Source organism: Eptesicus fuscus, chromosome 12, assembly GCF_027574615.1.
Source record: "Eptesicus fuscus isolate TK198812 chromosome 12, DD_ASM_mEF_20220401, whole genome shotgun sequence".
Taxonomy (NCBI): Eukaryota; Metazoa; Chordata; class Mammalia; order Chiroptera; family Vespertilionidae; genus Eptesicus; species Eptesicus fuscus.
In genome coordinates this window covers 15,365,681-15,393,312 of record NC_072484.1, presented here as the reverse complement: position 1 = coordinate 15,393,312, position 27,632 = coordinate 15,365,681, and the positions used below count along the sequence as shown (strand labels likewise).

At 39.7% G+C, this 27,632-nt stretch overlaps 1 protein-coding gene across 6 annotated transcripts; it reads left to right on the top strand.

Annotated features, from left to right (window-relative positions):
* Positions 1-8,217: 8,217 nt before the first annotated feature.
* Positions 8,218-26,339, top strand: NAA20 (N-alpha-acetyltransferase 20, NatB catalytic subunit). 6 transcript variants are annotated; one of them, XM_008141129.3, is made up of 6 exons: positions 8,218-8,341; positions 15,646-15,670; positions 18,735-18,825; positions 19,505-19,640; positions 25,047-25,192; positions 25,657-26,339. In XM_008141129.3, the coding sequence occupies exons 1-6, from the start codon at positions 8,289-8,291 to the stop codon at positions 25,740-25,742; spliced, it is 537 nt and encodes a 178-aa protein (XP_008139351.1). In that variant the 5' UTR covers positions 8,218-8,288; the 3' UTR covers positions 25,743-26,339. The 6 variants fall into 6 exon arrangements, with proteins under 6 accessions (XP_008139351.1, XP_008139352.1, XP_054579672.1 ...); XM_054723697.1 differs by lacking the exon at positions 18,735-18,825 and adding an exon at positions 17,295-17,407 and having other exon boundaries at positions 8,292-8,341; positions 15,646-16,160; XM_008141130.3 differs by lacking the exon at positions 25,047-25,192.
* Positions 26,340-27,632: the final 1,293 nt, after the last annotated feature.

Sequence of the window (27,632 nt, the reverse complement as noted above, 5' to 3'; positions counted from 1 at the left end):
TCGTGAGCGGTTTGCCACTCTGTTGACTAATGAGTTTGCCGACCACTGCTAGGGAAAAACAATTAAAAATCATTTTAATAATGTACTAATGTCTTTAACCTGAAGTCAAAACTTCTGGGTAAGGGCTATGCCTTACGCAGTGGTTGGCAAACTCATTAGTCAACAGAGCGGCAAACCGCGGCTTGCGAGCCTCATGTGGCTCGAGAGCCGCAGTTTGCCGACCACTGCCTTAGGGTGACCATGTAGCAGCCCATTCATTTTATTGGAGAGCTGCAAAATGTGAATATCTGTGGGACTTTTTTCTTAGGTCAGGCAGTTTCCCCGCAAACGATTCTCCAACATCCTACTGGGGGTTGCAGAACGGGGTTAAGTCCAGCTGCCAGCATTATGGGAACAAACAGGCAATGGATCTGCAGGGGGGCATCTTTCAGAATGCCAACTTTTACTTACTCCCAGTTTTCAATGCAGTGTCTCCCCCTCACTCTTCACTGCCTGTTCTCTGAGCTCAGGGACCCAGCTACCTGTGCCTCTCCAGGGAGGAAAGCTCCTGTGTTCTCCCTTTATTGTACCTGGCTTACCTAACCCCTGAGCCTCACCAGATCCTGCACTAGGAGTCAGTTGCCTTGCTTCCTGACTCTTCCTCTAGCAGTAGCTGAACTTTCTGCTTGCTTCTGTCTGCTAAATGAGTTTACTAGCACCCATAATTTTGTTGCCTGTTCTCATTGGCTATTATCTCCTTTATTCTCTTTGTTCTTGGGGATTTATGCCTTTAAGAAAAAAAAAATTTTCTTTTATTCTCATTTTAGTGAAGGCAGCAGATGTGTACCACCTGTCTTATTTAATTGAAACCTGTGGTCACCCTTAGTGTGAATGGTTGAGTTAGAAAAACTGAAAATAGATTATGATATTGATGTTCAGAGTCAACATATCTATAGTGTTGTCATTATTTTGTAAAAAATATATTTTTTGTTTGGACGCAGCCACCCATCCAAGCTGCTTTATTGTTAATCACATTGCCTAAGATTTATAAAAATATTTATTTACCGTGCACTTTGTCATTTCCACGTGATCTGAAGAAAAACAAAACAAAAAAAGGAGCAGCAGATGAAATGCCAAGCTGTTTGCTTGTTTAAATGTGGAATTTTGCCATGATGGATGTGATACTGGGTCAGCACTATTTACAGAAGAGCACATGGTATTCTGTCTCAATGAGCAGGAAAATGTTTTTGTGATAAAATGTGGTAAAAGCTTGTAGTAGTTTCCAACTAAGCAGTAAAAGGAATTATGCAATATGAAATGATAAATAAAAGTTCTATGAGTCATCTTTAATGTAGGGAAAATGTGCAGCCAGGACAGAAACAGTGTTTTTCTGCATGTTAAAAATAAACTCTAATGTACTGAAATAGAAATCAATAACAGCATGTCTTAGAAGCCCAAGTAACTGTGGGACTCTAAGGGCCTTAATGTAGTTCATGCTTTTCAAATAAGTTTATTGAAATGGTGGGGACAATGATATAAAGGCTATGTTGATTCTACTTTTTTATTTTAATTACTAGAGGCCCGGTGCATGAAAATTCATGCACTGGAGGGGTGTCCCTCAGCCCGGCCTGCCCCCTCTCACAGTATGGGAGCCCTCACGGGTAGGAAGCGACCCGGCAATCAGGGGAAGGTGATGCCCCATCACACCTCTGCTGCTGCCACTGCCAGCAGCGCAAGCCTTAGCAGGCCCTGGTTACCTGAGCCTCATGCGGCCCTAGGCAGCTGGGCAGCTGCCATCTGAGGCTTGCCTGTGCCTTGGGCCGGTGGGAGGCTGAGGGGACTGGGGGGCTGAGGGGACTGGGGGACTCCGGAGACAGGCACGCAGAGCAGCCGGGCCCCCCTGGGGGCTGAACCGGCCTTGCTGTGCCTGCCTCCCTGGCGACGCTGAGGGGACTGGACACCGCCATCTTGTGGCTGTGGGTACCACCATCTCTGAGGGCGTGGCAGTAAATTAGCATATCCCCTCCTTATTGGCTGTGGGTGCCACCATCTTTGAGGGCGGGGCAGTCAATTAGCATATTCCTTCCTTATTGGCTGTGGGTACCGCCACCTTTGCAATGGCATGAGGGTCAATTAGCATATTCCCTCTTTACTAGGTAGGCTTTTTAAAGATTTAAAAAATGGTTTTATTGACTTTAAGAGGAAGGGAGAGGGAGAGAGAGAAACATCAATGTTAGAGGGAAACATCCATCAGCCACCTCCTGCACAGCCCATACTGGGGGTAGAGCTCGGAACCTAGGCATGTGCCCTGACCAGAATCGAACTGTGACCTCCTGGTTCATAGATTGATGCTCAATCACTCTGCCATGCAGGCCGGGCTGATTCTACTTTCTTAAAAGTCAAGGTTATTAAGGTATAACTTGCATACTGTACAGTTCACTCTTTTCAGTGCACATTCTATGATTTTGGCAGATACATTCAGCCATGGAGTCGCCATCATAATCAGTGCCATCAAACCCTGTCAACCTTGATCTGTAATTCTGCCGTTTCCAAAATATCATATAAATGGAATCATATAGTACACAGACTTTCGACTCTGGGACTTTTGTCTGAAAACACACTTTCATTTCTCTGGGATAAATGCCCAGGAGTGCAAATGCTAGGTTACATGGTAGTTGAATTTTTAGTTTGTAAGAAACCACAAACCCCTTTTCAGAGACGTTGTGCTGTATTATATTGCCACTGGCAATGTGAGAATGATCCAGCTTTGATTTTAAAAAATTAATTTCAGCCCTACCTGATTTGGCTGTATAGAGCATGAGCCTGCAGACTACAGGGTACTGGGCTGGATTCCGGTCAAGGGCACATACCTTGGTTGCAGGCTCCTCCCCAGCCCGGGTCTTGGTCAGGGCTCCTGCAGGAGGCAACCAATCGATGTGTTTCTCTCACATAATATTTTTCTGTCTTTCCCTCTTTCTTCCATTCTCTCTAAAAATCAATGAAAAATATCCTAGATGAGGATTAAAAAAAAACAAACAACACAAAATAAAGAAAAACTAATTAAAAAAATAAATTTCAGTGTTAAATTGCTGAAATTGTCAGAGATTCACTACATTTACAGTGTATGTCCTGTTAAGAATATTTAATTTCTGGAAGTGCTATGACACTCCAGTATAAACCAAGTCACCCACAAAAGGGAAAACAAACATCATGCTGGCCTTATTCTTTTGTCCCAGCAACGTGAAACCCACAAAAACAATGGAGTAACGATGTTGACAAAGTTCTCGGGGAGAGAGAGCATGGGACGCATGGGTATCCAGCCAATATTCCGATCAGGGAGCTCTGAAGTAGACGACAACCCCAGGAAAACAAAGCAAAGCAAAACCAAGGAAGAAAAAAAGACTGTAATAAAATCCAGGCAACCCATAAAAGAATCAAAAGGAAGAACGGAATGGGAAAACTATAATAACATAGTGGCGAGAGTTACCTTCACTCAATTATACTTAAAAGCAAACACAGGGATGCATAGCTGTAACACAGATGTATATATCCATTCTGAAAAGTAGCAATAATACACACAACATAATCAACATGGTAGGATAGAATAGGCAAAAATCATAAGCAGTTCATCTTTCATTTTAAAGAGACTGTAACTAGGGTCCTAAATTAAAATTTTTTTTTATTGTTTAAAATATTACATATGTCTCCTTTTTCCCTGATGGATCCCACCACCACCACTCCCACCCCCCAGGACAAGCCCTCACCGCCCCAATGCCCCTGTCCACTGGTTATGCTAATATGCATGCATGCAAGTCCTTTGGTTGATCTCTTATCCTCCCCCTTCCCCGCCCCGCTTCCTGCCTTCTCTCTGAGGTTGGATGATCTGTTCAGTGTTTCTTTGTCTCTGGATCTATTTTTGTTCATCAGTTTATGTTGATCATTATATCCCACATATGAGTGAGATCATGTGATGTTATCTTTCTCCAACTGGCTTATTTCACTTAGCAGAATGCTCTCCAGGTCCATCCATGCTGTTGCAAACGGTAAAAGTTCCTTCTTTTTTTATAGCGGCATAGTATTCCATTATGTAGATGTACCACAGTTTTCTAATCCACTCATCGGCTGATGGGCACCTAGGCTGTTACCAAATCTTAGCTATTGTAAATTGTGCTGCTATGAACATAGGGGTGCATATATCCTTTCTGATTGGTGTTTCTAGTTTCTTGGGATATATTCCTAGAAGTGGGATTACTGGGTCAAATGGGAGTTCCATTTTTAATTTCTTGAGGAAACTCCATACTGTTCTCCACAGTGGCTGCACCAGTCTGCATTCCCACCAGCAGTGCAGGAGGGTTCCTTTTTCTCCACATCCTCGCCAGCACTTGTCGTTTGTTGATTGGTTGATGATAGCCATTCTGACAGGTGTGAAATGGTAACTCATTGTTGTTTTGATTTGCATCTCTGGATGATTAGTGACTTTGAGCATGTTTTCATATGTCTCTTGGCCTTCCTTATGTCCTCTTTCGAAAAGTGTCTACTTAGGTCCTTTGCCCATTTTTTGATTGGATTGTTTATCTTCCTTTTGTTAAGTTGTATGAGTTCCCTGTAAATGCTGGAAATTAAACCCGTATCTGAGATAACATTGGCAAATATGTTCTCCCTTGCAGTGGGCTTTCTTGTTGTTTGGTTGTTGGTTTCTTTTGCTGTGCAGAAGCTTTTTATTTTGATGTAGTCCCATTTGTTTATTTTCTCCTTAGTTTCCATTGCCCTAGGAGCGGTATCAGTAACTAAATTAAAATTTATAATAAAAAAATACAATTCCAACCTCAATGATTTTCCTTAAAATGCTGAAATAATATTTAATATATATGAGGTAATGAAATATATACTTAAACTTTAAAGGAAACCTTTAGGTACCCATCTAGTTCTCAACAATCTCTTTAGTATTAAGCCAGTTCTCTTTTATTCTGTTATATTAAAAAACTAAATACGTTTATATTTAATATTAGCATGTATAATTTGATCCTCTTTTAAATAAGAGTATTTTTCTTACTCCCCTAAAACTACATAAAAATATGTCTGAAATTCTTCAAGCGTTAACATGGTTTATTCCTGGGTGGTAGAATTTTTAGTGATTTGTTGCTTTCTTCTTTGTACATTTCTACAAGTCTTCAATTTTCTAAATAATGTGCATATATCACTTTCATTAAACAACAAATACTTTTTAAAAAGTGGAGCGCCCTATGAGGCCTTTAAAAAAAATAAACGAGTCATGCTGACATGTAGGCTTCTCTGGGTGGAGCAAGACAATAAGAGAAAGGGAGGCGGCTTCCAAGACCTGCCCATCTCGAAAGGGCTGCTCACCGACCCGGACACTGTGCCAGCTCTCCTGCACTGGCTGCCAAGCGGGCCACGGTCCAGGGTTTTGTCTCTCCCACTCTCTCTCTACATTTCAAAGTTTCAATCTTCCAAAATGCAAAATACTTAACTTTATTTATTTTCTTTTACAAACGCTTAAATGGCAAGCCCTGTTCCAGGTGCTTTCCACACATTAGTTTATTTAATCCTCTTAACAACACAATGAGATGAATATTATTATGATGCACATGTTCAGAAACGGAGGCACAGTGAAATAAGGTAGCTGGTAACGTGAATACCTGTTTATAAACTACTGGGGCTGGCGTGATTTTCTGTGTAACCTATGTGTCACCTTTCATTCAGCTGATATTTACTGAGCACCTGCCAGGCACCCTTCTAGATGCTAATTGATCTGAGGTGTTCAGGCGTTCAGCAGTGGACACTGATAAGAGTTTGAAAGTAAGTATATAAGCAGGGAGAGAAAGGGGACCCAGCTTGGGTTTCCAGGATGTTCTCTCTAACTTCCTCCACATTTCCCATGGCCTGGCACACATTGCCATTGCATATAGCTACTGTAGAGTTTTGATCTGTGGCTGGAAATGATGATTCTGATTCATAATTTCTATCAGTGGTTTGCAAACTGGTAGGTAGCCCCACAGCATCCATCTCCTGAAGGGGCTGAGAGTTGCCTTTGTATTAAATCCACAGTGGTTTTTAAAAATCAAAATTGCTCTTATTATACCGTTACTTAAATAGATACAAAGAAAATAGTCATAAATTTCCTATTTATAGTGCTAATAAATCAAAATCAAAATTATAAAAGTCATCAAAATGTCACAAATAACAAAATTCAAATTAATATTAGTTCATGCCAGAAAAAGATTGTTGAGACATTTTGAAATGACAAAAAATAAAATAAAATAAAATAAAAAAAATAAAATAAAATAAAAAAGATGACTGGGTAACTCTGCCTTTTATTATGTTTGGCCTATTTTACAAAACTGTAAGCTATAAAAATTGATAGTAATGAAAATGATTTTTGTCCATAGAAATATAAATGCTTCATGTGTGTCCATTAGATGCAATAGATTACTGCTCTGTGGATACTGACAAGCTTTACACTATTTCTAAATATACTTCAGCAATCCTATTGCCTTGTACATTTTAAATTCTCCTTTACACTGGCTGGTCCTTTATTGGTCCTTTCATTAAAGAGTTAAAATCTTGGACAGATGTTCATTTTATATTTGCATGAGAATAATAATTTCACCTTTTCTAAACATTATCCTTTAACCTTCATTTATTGTGGCACATTCAGCTATGCTGATATGAAGTTTCCTCTATTTTTCCCCTGTTTAAACACATGGCAGACAGAAGCTGAGCTCATAATGCCACATTCTGCCCTCCTGGTGCATCTGTAGTACCTGTGGGCATGAGTTTGTAGTCCCAGGAACTTTTACACATATGCTTACATTCACATGCCTATATTGTTGAGGTTTTGGAAACAATGTCTGGAGCTGACCTTGGACCTTGGGACATCCTTCTTATGAGCCTACCTACTCCCCCAACTATCTGCTCTCTTCTCCTTCCATGCCTGGGCCATGTGTCTGGGCAGGGGCCTGCTGAAGAGATCCCTATGAACCAACTTGGGCCCCAGGGCAGTTAGACTTTTAGGGCCTTAGAAGTGAGATTTGATCTTAAGGAGTCCTTTGGGTTGGTTTGACTTGTGCAACCTGCCCCTCAAAACAACCTCAGTAGTTGCTTAGAAGGGGGTGAGGAGAAAGAACTTTCAAGAATGGGTAGAACATGTTCATTTCTTAGCCCCAGACCTGGGCCAATCAACATGGTGACAACCACTCCCCATGGGGCTATTGTGTGAGTACTGGAAATGTGGCTAGTGCCACTGATGAATGACATTTTAAACTTTAATTTAAATTTAAAAACTGATGTTCCATTATTTGAAAGCTCAGCATGATTGGAACTGTTTGGGTATGTGATCTATTTTTTTACCATACATTTTACATATAAATTTTATGAAATCTAAATACCAAACAAGTATTTCTTTTATTTTTACTTTTATTTCTTTTTTTTTTTTTCAGAGAGAGGAAGGGAGAGGGAAAGAAAGGGAGAAACATCCATTGGCTGCATGCACCCCTTACTGGGGATCTAGCCTTCGGCAACCTGGACCTGTGCCCTGACAGGGAATCAAACCAGTGACCTCTTGGTGCATGGGACGATGTCAACCAACTGAGCCTCACCGGCCAGGGCCAGAACATGTATTTCTTATGACAATTTAGCTCCTGGATTGCAATATTTTGCAAATGTAAAATATACACATGATTTAAAAGACTTACGCAAAAAAAAAAGGAAAACATTCCATTAATAGTTTTTCTGTTGATTACATGTGAAATGATAATATTTTGAATGTACTGGGTAAAATAAAATATATTATTAAAATTGATTCCACCTTTCTTTTTTTGTTTTTAAACATCGTATTATACAATTTGAGATTCTATACTAGGGATAGAACTCTCTGGACCATGAGAATCTTCCCATTTCCTGTCCACTTCTTTCCTTATTTACCAAGGGCACCCAAGTGATCCTGAACCCCGCTTTTCTGCTTTGGTTTCCTAATCCCTGCAGCTTTGTGTCTCCTTCCTAGGTGATTGCTTTATCTACTTTTTCCAGTCGCTCCCATGAAGGGGTTTCCAGCTTCTGAAGGAGAACCCTCTTGCCCTTACAGAGGTGGGCTGGCAATTCCTAACTGGCCGCTAGAGGGAGCTGCGTCGCTGCGTGGTTGCCGAGCAACTGGTGGCCCGGAAGAAGTTCTCCGCCTTCCCGAGGGGCGTTTGTTCGCTGGATGACTTCCGGCTGGGCGGGCGCTCGCTGGATGACTTCCGGCGGGGCGGGCGAAGTTGCAGCGATTTCGCTTTGGCGGCGGCGGCGGCGTAATGACCACGCTCCGGGCCTTCACCTGCGACGACCTGTTCCGCTTCAACAACATGTGAGTGAGATGCGCACTGGGCGAGCCTGGTGGCGGCTCCCCCTGCCCCGGGCCGGGGTCCGAGGAGTCAACCCCGCCCGGCCGCCGCTGGTGCCTCCCGGGGGGCTGCAGGGGCCGAGGCCAGGGCGGGGGCGGACGCACGGACTGCCCTGCTGACCTTGGCTGAGGCGCTCTAACTTCATCCCGCCGCCCCGCGTCCTCTCCGGTGGTTGTCAGGCTGCGCTGGGGGGGCCGGGGGGCGGAGGTGGGGGCGGCCTGTGAGCCCTTGGCCGGCGCCCGGCCCCGCTGCCTCCGGGCCTGTGACCGGCTTCCTCTTGTCCTGGACACCCCAGAAGGACTGGCCTGGAGGTCGTTGCGAGGTCAGCAGCTGATAGCTAAGTGTTCGATGCAGCCCACCTGGTGGTAGCGGGTAACGTGTAAAGGAGTGAAATGACGAGGTGGTCAGGCACCCCGCAGCGGTTCCTCCCGCAGTCGGGGTTTGGTTTTGTACCCGTTCCTGGAGCGGCGCCCCCAGCCTGGACACCTTATTTCTGCTGTGCAGAGTCAGGGCGGGGGCATGCTGGTGGAGGCCCATTTGTTGCAGTTTCTTTCAATGCGAGTTGTCAGGATATGTGAACTTGCAGGTACCATTTCCCCCCTGAACAAAACATTTTTGTTATTTTTGAATTTATGAACGTTTAAAGAGTTGACAGTGTTACCTCGAACACCTGTGTAGACACATCAGCAGAATTCTACAGTCAACATTTTGCTACATTGACTCCATTTGCTACATCCATCCAGTCATCTGTCCATTTATCCCACATTCATCCATCCACCCACCCGCTAATCCCACATCCACGTTTGAAAGATGGACAAAATGTTGATGATGATGAAGAAGGAAGTTCGGGAGAAGGAAGGGGGAGTTAAGGTGGGAAAGCTGAGGCGTGACCGGATGCCCTGGAGATGAGTGTGCCCGCAGGGGTGGGTCTCTAACTAAGTAGCCAGAGAGAAAGGGTGAAAGGACTTCTCCATTGTTGAGGGGTTTACACTTGATCCTGTTGGAAGAACATTCTGTTTGAAGCCGCGTAACTAAGGCAGTTTGTGTGGAGCTCTCAGCGCTGGCACTGCAGTAACATTTAATCCTCCCAGTTCTCTGCGTAGGTAGTCTCATTACCCCCATTTTATGTATGTTTGGTACTGAGAGTTCAAGCGAATTGTCCCAGGTGTTGGGGCCTTGCAGTGAGAGTGAGTCAAACAAGGAATCTAATCCAAGGAGATTGGCTACAGCAGTGGTTCTTAAAGAGTGGTCCCTGGCCATTGGGAACATTTTGGAAATGCAATTTCTCTGGTGTTTGAGAATCACTGCTCTGAAGCTGGAGCCCTTCAACACAGAGCTGTGTGGACTAGGAGGTGAGTACAGGAGGTATACCAGGCAGGTAAGCCGTAGAGAGGTCTTGGCAATGGCCCAGAGGTGGCAACTCAACAGAGACTTGGGTTTGGGTGGTTCAGGCCTGGGAGGTGAGAGTGTGCCTTAAAACTTCAAAAATAGCAAAGGCAAAGCCTCTTGGAGAATCAGTTTTAACTGAAAATCTGGGAAGGGACAACACTTTTTATGTGAAGATGAGTCGAGGAGAAGGGAAATAAGCATGAGATGTGCAATAAAACATTAGATTTCAAAGAATCATTCCGTCTGATATGGCCTTTCATTGTATGTCACTAGAGGAACTCCGCTTCCTTCCCATTTTCTCCTGTTTCTCACTCTGATTAGGGCACTTCGGTAGAGAACTGAGAATCACAGGATTAGGGTGTTGCAGCAAGAACTGATAGCAGCAGTGGATGTAGGAACATTAGAATTAACTTAACAAATAGTTTATCCTTAGAAAATTGTCTGCGTTTCTACTTATGGAACCATACTAGTGAATGAAACAGGATAAAATGTTATCTTTAGGGAATTTACATTTTAGAGGGGAAAACAAAATAAGAAAATACCTGCAGAACTTAGTGTTCAGTACAAAGGAGATGTGAGAGCAGTAAAGGGAAATAGGAGGTGAGTGAGGATTCAGCTTTAGGTAGGTGGTAGGGAAGGTGTCAGTGAGAAATACCTAGGGAAGAGGCGGTGAGTCGTGTGGATGTTAGGGTCAGGGGAACTTCCAGGCAGAGAGAATAGTAAGTGCACAGATACCGTTCAGACAGAGAGGAGTCCAGTGTGGCTGGAGCACAGCGAGTGGGAGTGGGAGGGGACTCGGTCACAGTCAAAGGGCTACATCTTGGAGAAGCCATCATAGGACTTGGGATTCTCTGTCCAGTGCACTGAGATACCCAGGTGGAGAACTCAGGTAGGCAGCTGGGCATGGAAGTGAATCTAAATCTCAAGTTTAGATTTGGGCTAAAGATAGAAATTTGGGGGATCAACACTGTGTAGATGGTATTGAAACCAGGAGGCTAGTGACATAAGTGCTGGAGTGAGTGTAGGTAGAAAAAGGAGGCTCTGGGATGGTGCCCTAGGGCATCAAGTGTTGAGTGAAGACCTAGTGGCCCAGTGATGTGGGAGGAAAACCTGATGGTGGGCTCGTAGAAGCTGAGCAAGGGGAGTACGCAAGGTGGAAGGAGTGGGAACTATGTCAAGAGCTGCTGATGGCTAATTGTAAAGTAGGTTTGTACACTTCTTCCAGAGGGAGTGGAGAATTGCAGGAGCAGGGTCCAGGGAAGTGCCAAGTAGTGGGGTCTGCTTAACAGAACTCTAAGCATGGTTACAGGAGAACAAATGAGTAAGAGTTCAGTGGAGGGAACTTGCTGATGCTTTTTTCTTACTGTTGTCTTGTCTTTGTGAAATAGGAAGCAGCTGAGATCCACGAAGGGGGGGGGCCTGTTGGAGAGTTGAGGCAAGAGGAGAGAATGTGTTTAGAGCAGGTGATTCTCCAGGTGTGCAGGTGGTTCTCCGGGGCCCCTCAAGATTGTTTTGGGGGCTCTGCAAGGTCAGAGCTATTTTCATGATAACACTTAGATGGTTTTTTGCCTTTTGCACTCACATTCTCTCACAAGTGCACAGTGGAGTTTTCCAGATGTGTGATCTTACAACAGCAAGTATAACAGACAGATATGAGCATCCTGTCTTCTATTAGGCCAGACATTAAAAAGATCTGTAAAATTGTTTAAAACAATGCCATTCTTGTCACTACATTTTATTTTTAAGTAAAGTGTTTTATTTTTTTCAAATACATCACACAACTTTATGGTAGATCTGAGGAAATGCATTATTTATAACTAGCGTTCCCATTGCAGGAAAAATCCTGCAATAGGGTTTCCTACTGCACTCTACCCTGCCCCCCCTGCTCTCCTCCCTTCTCCCCCTGGCCCGCCTTTTCCCTTCTTTGCCAGCTGCCTGCTTTCCTCCCTTCTCCCGCAGCCCCGCCTCCGCTCCTCCCTTCTCCTCCCCCCTGCTTGCTTGCTTCTCTGCAGCTTTGCTCCCTTCTGCAGCTCTTGGCTTCTTTCTCCGATGTCTTGATATACAAATTAGCTGCCATCTTGATTGGGGTAATTTGCGTACTCGTCCTGATTGTTTGGTGGGCGTGGCTTGGTTGGTGGGCATGGCTTGGGTGTAGCAAAGGTGCAGTCAATTTGCATATTTGCCTATTATTAGGTAGGATACATGGTGAAATAATTTATCTTTAGCAATATAATTACATATGAAGAATGTAAGTGTGGATGCTCCCAAAGCAACACCATCCTAGTCCCTAGAGTTTGGCTGATTGTCCTTGCCTTCACACTGCTAGTTCAGGTAACACCACAGCTGAACATCACTTTCTTTCTACTTCACAATTCTCTCTCTGTGTTAATGACATTGGCAAGTTCATACAGAAAAATACAAGAAAAATGGCTTTTAAAAATTGATTGCTCTAGTAAAGTAATTTAATCATTAAGTCTATTACCAGTATAATAAATGTCTGTCTTCTAATTGGTTTTTAATGAAAAAAGTTCATTGTTATATTTCAGAGGAAGTGCTGAGCACAGTGTCAGCCCATAACAGGCAGTTGATATTACTCTCCCTTGCCCATAAGTGGTGTTCATCTTTATAGCAAGGGTCTTTCTACACAGCAGCACAACCAAAGTGGTCAGTGTTTTTATTCACCCTCCCACTAAGAGAAGGACTGATCATGCCTGAAAGACCTTTTCTACTTTTAAGCTTTGGTGTTCATTTTAACTTGATTTTACTTTTAAAAAAAATTAAATTTATTGGGGTAACATTGGTTAATAACATTACATAACTTTCAGGTGTACAGCATTTGACACCTGTGTATTCTAGGGTGTGCTCTCCATCTGAAGTCTAGTTTTCTTCTATTATCCATGTTTGACCCCCTTTACCCTCTTCACCATTACCCCATCCCACTTCTCCTCTGATAACCACCATTCTGTTATCTATATCTATGATATTCTGACTTTTATTTCATTTAGCATAATATTCTCTAGAGTTCACCTGGGTTGTCACAAATGGCAGTATTTCATTTCTTTAAGATGAATAGTATTCCATTTTACATATATACCACATCATCTTTGTCCAGTCATTCATCAGTGGATACTTAGGTTGTTTCCATGTCTTAGCTATTGTAAATAATGCTGCATTGAAAATACTTGATGTAAAAGTATTTTTATATTTTTTGGATAAATACCCAGAAGAGTAAATTGCTGGATCATATGATAGTTCTAGTCTTAGTTTTTTGAGGACTTTTTTGTTTTCTATAGTAGATGTACTAATTTACTTTCCCACCTACAGTATACAAGCGTTTCCTTTTCTCTATATCCTCCAACATACATTTTTTGTTTTATAATAGCCATTCTTACAGGTATGAGGTGATAGCTCATTGTGGTTTTAATTTGCATTTCCCTAATTAGTTATATGTCTGTCTTCCTGGGAAAAGGTCTATTCAGGTTCTCTGCCCATTTTTATTGGATTATCTTTTTGTTGTTGAGTTTTACGAGTTCTTTATATCTTCTCCCATTTGGTTGGTTTCTTTTGCTTTGCAGATGTTTTTAGTTTGATATAGTCCCATTAATTTCTTTCTGCTTTATTTCACTTGCATTTGGGATCAAATTCAGAAGAACATTTCTGCGACCAATGTCCATAAGTTTAGTGCCTATGTATTCTTCTATGTATTTTATTATTTCAGGTCTTACATTCAAATATTAATCCATTTTGAATTAATTTTGTGTATGATGTAAGATAGTTTAGTTTCTTTCATTCTTTTGCATATTGCTGTCCAGTTTTCCCAACACCATTTCTTTTTCCATTGTATATTCTTGGCTCCTTTGTCAAAAATTATGTATATGTATGTGTATATGTATATGTATATGTATGTGTATGTGTGTGTGTATATATGATCTCTGAACGCATAATTATCTGGCCACTCAGTGTATTTGTATCTCAAAATGGGTACCAAAAGTATTCTAGACTTTTGCTGGAGATCAACCACCTATTTGCCCTGAGCTTTCTATTAGCCAGTGCAAAGGGGAAAACTGATCAGGTGCACAATTTATAGTATCAAATAAATGAGGTACTCAAGAGAAGTACATATGCTAAATGTCCGGTTGTCCAGTTGGCTTTTCAACCAATCAAAGCATAATCTATATATATAAAAAGCCAGTGACCAGAATGCCGGAACGACCAGTTGCTATGACACCCACTGTGGCCAGCGAACCGGCCCGATCCCGTGGGGTGGCGGGGAGGGGGGCGGCCAACCTCTTGCGGTCCCTTCCCCCAGCCGGCCCCATCCCTCTCCGCCTCCTCCCACCCTGATCAGGGGGTAGGGCCAGCGGCCAACCTCTCACAGCCCCTTCCCCTAACCGGCCCTACCCCTAATCAGCCCACCCCACCCCAGTCAGCCCACAGACCCTCCCCCCAGCCGGCCCTGCCCCAACCTCCTGCAGTCCCTCCCCCCTGCCCGGCCCCTCCCCATATTGACCCCCCCCCCTACCCCATCAGGGGCAGGGCCAGCAGCCCACCACCCACAGCCCCTCCCCACAGCTGGCCCCACCCTTAATTGGACCCCCCACCCCAATCAGGGGTGGGGCTGGCTGGCCAACCTCCCATGGCCCCTCCCCCCAGCCAGCTCTACCCCTGATCGGCCCCCCACTCCATTTGGGGCAGGGCTTGCTGGCCCACTGTCCACAGCCCCTCCCCACAGCTGGCCCGGCCCTGATCGGACCCCAATTGGGGTGGGCCGGCCGGCCAACCTCCCACTGAACCCCACCCATGCACGAATTCCTACACTGGGTCTCTAGTATGTTAATGATATGCTAAGGCTGCTCAACCGCTCACTATGATGTGCACTGACCACCAGGGGGCAGACGCTCGTTGGGGTCTGGCCGATTGGGACTGAGCAAGATGGGCCAGACATGCCCTCCCACGGTCCTTCCCCGGCCTCGATTGTGCACCTGTGGGGTCCCTCGGCCTGGCCTGCGCCCTCTCGAAACCGGGACCCCTTGGGAGATGTCTGAGAGCCAGTTTCGGCCCCATGGCAGAACAACCGGTTGCTATGATGTGCACTGACCACCGGGGGCAGACACTCTGCAGGAGCTGCCCCCTGGTGGTCAGTGCACTCCCACAGGGGGAGCACTGCTCAGCCAGAAGCCAGGCACCCAGCTGGCGAGCACAGCGGCGGTGGTGGGAGCCTCTTCCACCTCCGCAGCAGTCGGACATCCCCCGAGGGCTCCCGGACTACGAGAGGGCACAGGCTGGGCTGAGGGACCCCCCTTCCTGAGTGCACGAATTTCATGTCTGGGTCTATTTCTGGGCTCTCAGTTCTGTTCCATTGGTCTCTGTATCTGTGTTTCTGCCCATACCATACAGTTTTATAGTATTGTTTGAAGTCAGGGAGTGTGATACTTCCAGCTTTGTTAATTTGTCACAGGCTTACTTTGGCTATTGGGGGTCTTTTGTGGTTACATACAAATTTTTTAAAAAGTTTATTCATGCAAAATGGGTGAAGGGGGGGGGTTAAAAGGTACAAAACTTTCAGTTATAAAATAAGTAAGTCATGGGTATATAATGGATAGTATGGTGAGTATAACTAATAATACTGTATTTATTGCATACTTAAAAATTGCTAAGCGAGTAGATCTTAAAAGTTCTTATTACCACAGTAACATTTTTGCAACTATCATTTTGCAATATGGCCATTAGGTAATTTAAACCATCCTCCTGAGCCCTAAAGTTGGTTTTAAAGTGGATTTTGCATGTTTTGATTTCCCTGTGCATATTATTTTTAATGGGCTTATTTAAACTGGTTTTGTAAACAATGCTTACTGCTGTCATTTCTCATTTCTTTCAGTAACTTGGATCCACTTACAGAAACTGTATCCTTTTTTAAAAAAAGTTAAATGAAGGCTTACTAAAAAGAAAATAGAGAAACAAAGAAAAAAAAATAGACCAGTACTGAAAAACTTGAAAGCCTTAGATCAGGAAACATCATAAGAAACATTGAAAACAATTTAAATAAACTGGGAAGAAGATCTGTCTTAAACCTGCCTAACAAGCTGCTAATATAGTGACCTCATAAATGTGTAACAATACAGCTACCTGCCCAGCTTCCCCTCGGTAGTATGGGTGTACACAACAGAAAGTAGCGAGTTCAGCAAGATGTGTTATTTTTGTGTGTTGTGAATGAAGTCTGGAAATGACGAGCAGTCCAGGGCAGGTGGTTGTTTCATGTAGTCTCCAGACACCAGGTTCTGCACTTGAACCACTCTGCCATTCCCAAGGTGGCCTTGGCCTTCCTATCCCATGGCTGCCAAAGCAAACAGCATCACATCCATGTTCCTGGCAGGAGGATCAACAGAAGGGAAGGTAAAAATACCGTTCACTGTATTTTGTTGATCAGTACCTGCCTCACTTATGTAGCTGTAAGAGTCCCAGAATGTGCCTACTTTAATTAAATTGGGGCTTATTACTAAAGTGAAGAGAGGATTTGGGGTAACAATGAGCAGTATCATGTTCCCCAATAGAAAGACGGGCAAAGACGTGTGAAGATAGGGTACTCTGGATTATGTCACACTAACGGACAACCCCCACATCCTGAGTGGCTTAAAACACAAAGTTGGATTTCTGGGTTATCCATTCCACTGCAGGGTAGGGAAGGGGGTAATATTAATTGATCATTTAATAAAAGAGGCCATATAAGAGGCTAGTGAACATATTAGGAGTTCAGTCTTGCCAGTCAGAAGACATATAAATTACAACCAAAATGTGATGTTTTGCTTAATCAAAATATCTAGAATTAAAAAAAAAAAAGATAAAACTCAGTGCTGATAAGGGCGAGGTTACAGGAACATTCTCATAAATTGCTAGTGATGGCATAAACTGCAATCATTTAATGGAAGTCACTTGGGCAATGTAATTTTTTAAAATTTTTATTTTATTGGTTTCAGAGAGGAAGGGAGAGAGAGAAACATCAATGATGAGAGAGAATTGCCTACTGCATGTCCCATACTGGGGATCGAGCCCTCAATCCTGGCATGTGCCCTAGACCGGAATCAAACCAGGGACCCTTCAGTCCACAGGCTGACACACTATCCACTGAGCCAAACCGGCGAGGGTGGCAATGTAATTCTTAGTAATTCCAATTCCTAGAAGCAGAAAATAATAAGCCATAGAGGCAATTATGTCAGGGCATGACAAACTTAAGGTACAAGAGCCAAGTTTGCACACGGCCTGTTTTTATAAATAGTTTTACTGGGACAAAGATATACTAATTTTCTATTATCTATGGTCTTTGTCCATGGCCTTCACAGTTTGAGTGGTTGCAACAGAGACGATATGGACCACACAGCCTAGAATATTTACTATCTGGCACTTTACAGAAAATGTTTGTTAACCCCTTAGTTATTTCATTACAAAAATATTTATTGCTGTTATTAAAATTGGGGATAACATTCATTCACAGCAATAAGGAAATGACTAAATTTATCTCTATTCATAAAGGATTTTAAAAAGTTTGAGAAAGTGGAAACCACCCAGACATCCACTATCAAGAGATAATATATTTAAATTGTCTTTTCACACAGTGGAGTACTATACAGCAGTAAAAACTAATGGTAGGTCGTTTTATTGTTTCTAGTTTTAATAGGCTACGTTATCAAAAACACAGTTGAGTGGGAAAAGCAAAAAAAAAAAACCAAAGTTTTCATTTATATTTTAAAAATTATGACCTATTAAAGACCTTTCCATGTTTAAAAAAAGTAAAAGGATTTTGAATGACACAAAATTTTCACCACAAAGGGAAAGTATTAGAATGCATATCAACTTACATGGTGTGCTTCCAGTTACCTGTAAAGTGTACAGTAAAAGTCTCATAATCCAGGTGAAGCCATATTTGAAAGTAACCTACCAGCTCCTAGTGATTGATGAGTGGGCACATTGGAGGAGAGACAGTTATGGTTGTATTTTAAGGCTGCATGGTAGGAAGACTGGCTGGCCTGTCATTTTAGGGGTTAAGTTTGAAGAGTATTGAAAATAAAGCTTGTCCTTCAGAGGAGAGTTTGAAGAATTTACTAAACAGGTTTTCCAGGAACTTAAAAAAAAATATATGATTGATGATGTCCCTTCATAGAATTGCATCAGCAAGTTGACATTAAGGAGAAATATAGGAATGAGCATATATTAATAAGGAGAACAGGACTGAAGAGTTAAGTAATGAGCATTCACTCTTAAGTCATCTTTTATTTGCATAACTAGAAATGGAGAATTTAAGTCAGTGGAAGGGAAAACTGGGTAATTGCTAAGTTGCCTCTGGAAGTACTTAGTTTTTGTTTTGTTTTCCAAGATAAACAGTTTACTATAGAGAGAAAAATTTCTCATCCAAAAATATAGAAATCTGTACACCTCTGCCACAGTTGATACACATGAACTGTACAAATTTACACCAGTTCATAATTTACCAAATAAAAAACAACTAGAAAGTACTTCGTTTTAAAGTTATTTTCACAGTCTCAGAGCTGAAGCTAAAGTAGTCATTAATTTTCCAGTACAATTATGGAAAAATAAACATACTGAGCATCTATGTATGAAGCGCCAGGGATAGAGTAAACATTACTCATAGTTTAAGAGAGGACAGATTTTAAACAAATAAGAATATCCAGTGAGGATAAGTGCTATGCAGAGGTTTAGATACAATGAGTCCTGGTTCAGTTTCCTGTTGGATGGTGAGGTCTCCATTCACATTTGAGGTGGTATGTTCAGGTACATTGTTAAAAAATTAGTGCTAACCTAAATATTTCCTGTAATGATACGATTATAGAAAATATACATATATAGAGCTGGGGATAAAGTAACAATATACTTATTAAGGGGAACTTTCTTTATCCCTTTTATGAAGAACTTGTTACTGCCCATGGCTCTTCACACTCCTTAACAAGACTCTAGTATGGGATTCCTTTTTATTTACAGTATCTTGCCCATTGGCCAGAGTATTTCATTGTTGCAGAGGCACCTGGTGGAGAGTTAATGGGCTATAGTAAGTATAATAGCACCAGTACTGTTTTGGATAGGGAGTTAAGATTTTAATATGGGTTTAAACTGGTTTAGAATGATAAAGAATTGAAAGTATAATCACAATGTCTATAATTTATTTCCTTTTAACCATTAGAAACTCAGTGATCCCTTCTATGTTAGGCATTATGCTAGGTCCAGCTGATATAGCAGGGAACCAACCAAACACGGTCTCAGTCTTCTTGGATCTTTCAAACTATATATATGTTAAGTTTCTACATAGTTTATTTGACACATAATACAAGGATTATAGCATCTTCATTGAGTAGCATTGTTAACAAAAACTTAGCTATGGATTGTCTCAGTTATGTATACATATACACATACCCACACATATACCTATGTGAAATGTAGGTATTTTTAAAAAGACATATTCTGGTTCTGTGTTCAAAATCAGTTATGTTTTTAGTATATCATTTCTTAAAAAAAAAAAAACTTTCTAATTCCGATTCTACCACTAGATTTAGCATGACATTTACAAGTGAAATTCAAATAAAAGCACTATTAACCATTAGGTAGATGACTTTAAGATTTAAAAACTAAAAGTTTGTCATTAGTGTCTTTTATAATAAAAATGTACCAAACAGTAATTCTATATGTGTAAACCCCTGTGTTTATTAATGAATGCAATCTTTTGTTGGCAGTTATGGGTAAAGCAGAAGGCTCAGTTGCTAGGGAAGAATGGCATGGGCATGTCACAGCTCTGTCTGTTGCCCCAGAATTTCGACGCCTTGGTTTGGCTGCTAAACTTATGGAGTTATTAGAGGAAATTTCAGAAAGGTGAGATCTTTTTTTTCTAATAATAATTTATGAACCATGATCATTTGATTTTTCTCTATGTGAACATTTATAAGACTTTTTTCCTTCAGGCTGAGTAAATATAATGCATTACAACTTACAGAAGTTTCATTTTTAGCCTCCAGTAGTCCTTACAACAATTCTGTAACATATTCATAATGGTATTGTCCCTATTTTGCCACTGAGGAAAATTAAAGCAAAATAAGTGACTTGCCACAGGCTTATAAGCTGGGTAATTGGTGGAATCAAATACTAGCCCTCAAAGTTTTTTTTACTGCTCTTGCCACTATGGGAGATATTCCCATATTCTTTGTTAACATTGCCCTTGGCATCTTAATGATTTTTTCACAGTGCCCCTTGGCCAAAAGGAAAACAATTGAGTCTTAAGCAGTTATGCCCTGATTAATACATATTTATGGCCTAAAAAACTAGTAGCTATTTAGAAAAAAAAAACAACAAAAAACAAATTGAAAGAAAAAATATTTTTATTTTATTTTTAAATAATTATGGTTATCGACTAATGAGATATGTGCTCTTGTTGGGTATTGTATTCCCTTTCAAACCCTGGAAATGGATTGATACAACCACCTGCATTCCTGTTTCACATTGGTTTTCATGTGGTACTTTATTTTTTTAATCATAGAAACTACCCAAAACCTGGCTTCATAAAGGTAGTCATCAAAAGGAATGTAACATGATATAATGTTGTATTCTTGAATTACATCAAAAGAGTAGTTTGTTAGTGTCTGATATGTAAGGTTTATTTGTGTTTTCCCCGAACATTTGAAATATCTTACAGCACCTGAGTTTTAGGCACCTTGGGGCGCCCTGAAGCAGTTTGAGAAACTGCCAACATTATGGCTTTTTTTATTTTATTGATTTTTTACAGAGAGGAGGGGAGAGGGATAGAGAGTTAGAAACATCGATCAGCTGCCTCCTGCATACCTCCCACTGGGAATGTACCCCAACCGAGGTACATGCCTTTGACCGGAATCGAACCTGGGACCTTCCAGTCTGCAGGCCGACGCTCTATCCACTGAGCCAAACCAGTTAGGGCAACATTATGGCTTTTAAAAAAAAGACCTATTGTATATATTAAATATCCTCATTAAGGGAGATTAAAGAGAGAACCCCTCCTGCCAACTCATTCTAGAAGAGATAAGAAATGTGTGTATAAGTTAAACCAGTTGTCAAGCTGCCATTTCCCCCTCTAAATGCTTAAAAGTATATATAAAGGGAATAGCTGCTGAGAAGCACTCGGCTTTACACTTAATGAGATAAGTTTTAAAATAACCCTGGCTTGAAAATGCTCCTAGCCAAGTTGGTGGCAAGAGGAACTCAAGCTCATTCAGAGAAGAGAGGAAATAGTGTTAGCCAAAAAGGAAATCAACTCTAGTCCCTAAGAATACCTAAGATTTAAGTGATCTTTATTTGTATGGATGTGTGTGTATATACCAATATCCATCCATACATCTATACATGTATATACATGTATACATTAAAAATAGAAACAATATGTAACTTCAAACAAGTAGGGAAAAAATAGAATGACAAATCACTTCAAAAGAAGAAAGAAAAAGGCAATTAAAATAACATAAAAACATGAATTAAGATGGTAGCTGTTAAGTATTTTCACTAATTACAACAGTAAATGTTAATAGACTAATGAGTCCAATTAGTCCAATAATTGAGGACATTATGCTAAGTGAAATAAGCTAGTTACAGAAAGACAAATACTGCACGATCCCACTTACATGAGGTATCAAAGAGTGGAATGGTGGTGGCCACGGGCTGGGCATATGGGGAAGTAGAGAGTTACTAATCAGCATAAAGTTTCAGTTAAACAAGATGAAAAAGCTCGAGTCTGCTATACAGCATTGTACCTGTAGTCAGCAATAATGTATTGCACATTTACAATTTATTAAGATCTCATGTTGTGTTATGAGATAAAATTGAAAAGGAAAATAAAATGGAAAAAAAAAAGGAGATTGTTAGGACTCTATTTACAGGAAATGTGTGTAAAGATTAGATATAGAAAGATTGAAAGTAAAGAAATTTTTTAAATTATACAAATTCTAATCAAAAGACAGCTGGTATACTTAAATAAACAATTGTCACAGTATAGTTTAATAATTACCAGCTTAAAGAGTCACTGCATATTGATAAAAGATTTAATCCGTCAGGAAGATGTAATAATAAAATTATTTACATACTCAGTGACATACATTCTAAGTAAAAATGCAACACTTGGCAAAACTACATTGAGAAATAGACAAATCATCACCATAATGGGAGACCTAAACATGTGTCTTTCTAATTAATAGGACAATAAGACAAACTGATTAAGGATATAGAACAGGGTTCTACAAATTTTTTTCTGGGCCAAATAGTAAATATTTAGGCTCTGTGGGCTACCTAAGGTCTTCTATGTCTGTATGTGTGTGTATAACAATCCTTTAAAATTGTAAAAAAATTCTTAGTTTGAGAGCAACAAAAGAATAAGTTGTGAGCTAACCTCTGACTTCAAAAATTTCAATCAGTAGCCAAAAATCTTTCCACATAGAAAACTATGGCTTTTCTGGCAAAAATTTTTACCATTCTAATTAAGGAATAATGACTATAAGTTCAATTTTTCATAAAGATGGAACATTCTTCAACTTTTTTTTAAGGCTAGGATAACCTTGATAATAAAATCTGACAAGAATTAGAAAGGAAAATTTGAGGGACATCTCATTATACAGGCAGAAATCCCAGTAAAATCTTAGTGAAATGATTCAGCAATTCATAAAGAGGATGGTATATCAAGGGAAGGTTATTTTAACATTAGAAAATCTGTAAGTATATTCCACCACTGTAATACATTAAAGGAGAACTATTATTTAAGTAAATGCAAAAAATGCTTTGATAAAATTCAATATTCATTCATGATTAAAAACTTGATCAAACTAGGAAATAGGGGAGAACTTCCTTAAACTGAAAAGAGTATTTGAAAAAAAACTGTAGTAAATATTGCTGGTGATGCATTGCAAGCTTTCCTTTTAAAATCTGGGACAAGACACCTATAGTCAGCCCCTCTTTAGTATTATACTAGAAATACTAGACAGTCGCAGTAAACCAAGAAAAATAAGAGGATTGGAAAAAGCAAACTTAACTTTGCCAAGATAAGATTGTGCAGATAGGAAACTCATCAAGAAGCTACAAGTAAATGTTCAGACCAGTGATTTTCAACCTAACTACTAAAATTCTGTGGCACACAAAAATATATAATTTTGCTGATCTGACCAAAAAACGTGTAATTTTGATTCATTCATACCAGATGGCTATTGTTGTGTTGGCTGTTGCTATTGTTTGACAATCTAAGGGAAAAGATGTCAGTGTCCCTGACTAAAAGTCAGGTATTGCATGTTTTAAAAATTCTTTGAGTACACCAGTGTGCCATTTTTAACATCAGTATAAAATCAATTGATTTCTATACAAATGATAAGATTTAGAAAAAGATGCCATTTGCATTGGCATCAAAATGCATTAAATCTTTAGGAAAAAAATTAATAAAAGCTGCAAGATCTCTGAAGTTGATAAAACTTTTGAGACACATTAAATATGATCCATCTAAATAAGTGGTTCCCAAGGTGGGGCAATTTGATTTTTAAGGAAGGCAATTCAAGAATGAGTTATTAACACTGAATTTTTTGCATTTTTTATGGTTCTGGGGGCCTCATATACAGTATATAAATATATATTGTGACATTTATGCATTTCAGTTGTTATATGTTTTGAAACTTTATTTGCTCTTTTTTCATATCACTTCATATTTTTTTTTAACAATTTCTTAGTGATTTCTTCCTCAGTACTTCAACTGTCCTTTTGTTCTTTCATTTTTCTCTTTCATGGATGCAAGTTAATGGCCTTTAAGGCTTCCTCCACATGAATAAGAGTTCACTTTTTGAATAATAAGAATTATATGTCACAGGAGGGGCATCAGGATTTTAGAGATTTTTAGGTGGGGCATGCCAAAAAAAGGTTGGAAACCACTGATCTAAATGCAGAGATAAACCACAGTGCATAAAGGAATTAATATAGCAAACCGGTAATTGGTTCAAGAAGCCCATGTAATTGCAGTAAAAAAATCTCAGGTATTTTTTTTGTGGGACTTACATTGATTCTGAAACGTATAGAGGAATGGTTAGGAGTCTAAAAGAGGCAATATATTCCTGAACAACAAAATAGGCGGATTTGCCCTTTAAATATCATAGATGTTAACCTGTAATTAGTAAGACTGTGTTTGGACTGGAGTAGTTGTCTAGAGCAGTAGAATAGAATGAGAAACAGATCCAGGAATACATGAATTTTTACATACCTCAGAGGAGGCCGTTGTCTTGAGTGATGAAAGAATACACTTTTCAGTAAAAGTGGTGGCACAATAGGATATCCATATGGGGAAAAAAATTTTCCCAGATTGCCATCTTACTATGTACAAATCAGTTCCACATTTATTAAAAACCTAGATGTGAAAAGCAAAATTAACAAGCCCTTTGGAGTTAATATAGGAGAGCATCTCCCTAAGCTCAAGGTAGAAAAGAACTTCTGAAACAAGCCATAAAAAATGCTGTGAAGGAAAAGTTCATATATTCAAGTTCATTGAAGTGATTTTGTTCATCAAAGGATACATAAGGATAATGACAAGACTAGCCACAAACTGGAAAAATATACGCAAATTGGAAAAAAGATTTGTTACATCCTTTACACAATGTTGAATATCCAGAATACATAGCAAACTATAGCATAGGGAAGGAAAAAGAAAAATGTGTCAGAGACCAATAGAGACTGCAGAACAAGAAATCTAAATGGCTAGCAAAAATATATTCAGCCTTGTTAGTCATCCAAAATGCCAATTAATATCCCTGAGATACTATTATACTGTAAGATTTTTAAACATAAAGTCTGATGCCAAAAGCCTTGGTAATATGGTACTGGAGTCTGACCCATTTCTGTAGGAGTTTAAGGGGAACAGCAAGTTGAGAAACAGACATGATCTAACAAGTTGAAGAAGTGTGCACCCCCACGAGCCATCGATGACACTCCTAGCTGTAGACTTGCGTATTGTATGACTAACTAGTAAAATGAGCATGTCAATTACTATGACATAAAACACACAGTAATTTTGAAATATTAATATGCAAAGTCATTTTTATGCAGTGAAATAGTTATAAATCCTCAGCGAAATTTTTTTAAAAAATTGATTTATGATGGAATCATCTGCAAGGTCCTATTACTGCCATTCTATGGGAAGTAGTCAAAGTAAAAGCAAGTACTGTTTTTAAAAATACATGTATCTATTTTTTCTATGGTTTCTCACACTAACATTTTCCTTTCTTTTTTTAAAAAAAGAAAAGGTGGATTTTTTGTTGATCTCTTTGTAAGAGTATCTAACCAAGTTGCAGTCAACATGTACAAGCAGTTGGGCTACAGTGTGTACAGGACGGTCATAGAGTACTATTCAGCCAGCAACGGGGAGCCCGACGAGGATGCTTATGGTAAGCTGCCTTCTCTGGCAAAATCCCAAAGAGAAAGCTGAACATTTACATACATTCTACAGACTGAAATATCTAATTATTTTAATAAACCTAAAAGAATCATATTTGTTGGACTTAATACTTTAAATTCAATCTATATTTAAACTTCCTTTAACCTGCCTTTAGGTTAAATGGCTAGTTACTATGTTATTGTCTTACTGTGTTACTTTAAGATTTATGTTATTTTACTAAGATTCTGTCAAAAGGACATTTGTATGAAGAGCTGAATCCCAGTTGGGCTTTGGTTATTAGCTTCTGGTTACTAGTGATTGAGTCTCACTTGTATAAAGACATTTCCCTTAGATTCTGGTGCATGTGGGGATAAGGGGCAAAACCTCTTATGGGAACTTTTCCTGTACACTTTAAAATTTGATATAAAAATGTTTTGAAATTTGGGTACTTACTTAAATTTTGCTTCCTAACAGATATGAGGAAAGCACTTTCCAGGGACACGGAGAAGAAATCCATCATACCATTACCTCATCCTGTGAGACCTGAAGACATTGAATAACCATGAGCAGTGGTTCTTAGGTTGATGCTCCAGATATTTTATGGACAATATTATTTTCATTGGATGACATTAGAGTTCTGTTTGAGAAAAGTACTCATTTAGACCTTAAAGACTTCAAGAAAATATTTTAAATTCTTTGTTTCCAGGTAGCACCATCATACCTATTAAAGCTGTCCACTGTAATAAAATTCAATCAGAAAGGCAGCTAAGTCAGATGGAAACATTCTACTATCATAGTTTATAATATTCACTATATGCTAGGAGGAAAAAAGCCCCAATCTCCTCCTAAATTCTATGCCTGAGAACCACTGCTGCATATATATAAATTTTTTTAAATTTTGTATTGAACTATTGATTGAAGCTTTAAAACCATATATGAAATATTAAATCTAAGATGTATAATAAAGTACACTGTTGACTCTATAAATGTTTTTTGGAAGTTGATAAAACTAAAGATTGAGAAAGCATCATTTAGGATATGATGCTTCTCTTATTTATATATAAAACCTTTTAAAAATGCATACTTGAAAGTGTCCCTGACCAGCACACTTAAGCTTCCTTATTTCAAAATAAATTCTTCCCAGTTACTTGTTTTAACCCTTTGTACTCGCTTGCTTTTTCTCGATTCCTTTATTCTAATGCTAACCGTGTCGAGTCACACTCGACATCCGAGTGCAAAAGGTTAATACTGTTAGTTCTAGATCCTTTTCGTATCTCATACATATTTTGCTTAAATCATGCCTTTCAAATTATAAAAAGATGTTGAGGTTTATTTAAAGGGGAAAAAGAACCTAATTCCTAAAGGCCATGTAACTAGATCATAGGCCAAAAACATACTTTCATGTGTAGTTTTCATCACCTGTAATATCTGAAAACATGGAGTAAGAGAAGTAGCTAAAGCAAACCCCACATAAATGATTATTTAAAAGCTGTTACTTTTGAAAGGACTTATTTTGGTAGAGTTGAAAGAGTGAACAAGAAATGAATCCTTTACGTTCTGTTAGAGAGTAACTTTGTCCTTCATGCATTACACTCTGGTACTTCCCAGTAAGTGTTGACTTTGCATTGATCAGATTTTTTTTCTTATGCATACATGCAACATAAACCTAATTTTAGCTAGACTCTATGATCACTCTTACTAGCATTTTGGCCTATTTTCATCTCACCCTTTGACACTGTGCACTTTGCCAAAGGATATTAAAATCACAAATATTTCTCCTCACTGACTAGGCAGACCTCACTACTCAACAGTCAGAACCTGACCCCCAACAGCTGCTACTGGTCCAATGACTGAACCAGTGAGGCTGAAAATGGATGCCTTTTATCCTGACAGTCCTGTTTTATTCTACCCTTAAAAAATCACAAACTACCTTATTTTCAAGATATAATTTAGTAATATTAACTAGCTTTTATTCCTGTGGGTAACATATTTGCAAACAATAATAAATTTGCCCAATTAAGTTTGCAGATAATAAATTTGCTAATTCTCCTTATAGGTGAAAAACAGTCTTAGAGATACATAGTTCTAGTTCAATAATCTGGGCAGTCAACAGAGCAAGAAAAGATAGGCTTAAGAAATACAGGCCAACTTAAAGGAAACAATTTCAGATCAGTTAAGGCAATTATTTTTTGCTTGAGAATGTGAGCAATGTATCATCAAAATGCTATTATCCTCCTTGTGCTATTAAGTTTCATTTAGCTTAGTACAGTGATGGCAAACCTATGACACGCGTGTCAGCACTAACACGCGTAGCCATTTCTGATGACACGTGGCCGCTGAGGCGGCCGCATGCCGAGGATGAAACATTTGCGAAATAATGTTTTTTCCTCAAAGTGACACACTACCCGAGTTATGCTCAGTTTTTTGGCGAAGTTTGACACACCAAGCTC

Bases quoted from the DNA above. Each gene is read 5' to 3' on its own strand.
- NAA20 (XM_054723697.1), top strand. From the start codon at position 15,991: ATGACGAGCAGTCCAGGGCAGGTGGTTGTTTCATGTAGTCTCCAGACA. The intron at 16,161-17,294 runs GTAAAAATACCG...CTATTCATAAAG, and splicing joins GAGGATCAACAGAAGGGAAG to GATTTTAAAAAGTTTGAGAA. The intron at 17,408-19,504 runs GTAGGTCGTTTT...TTTTGTTGGCAG, and splicing joins TACAGCAGTAAAAACTAATG to TTATGGGTAAAGCAGAAGGC.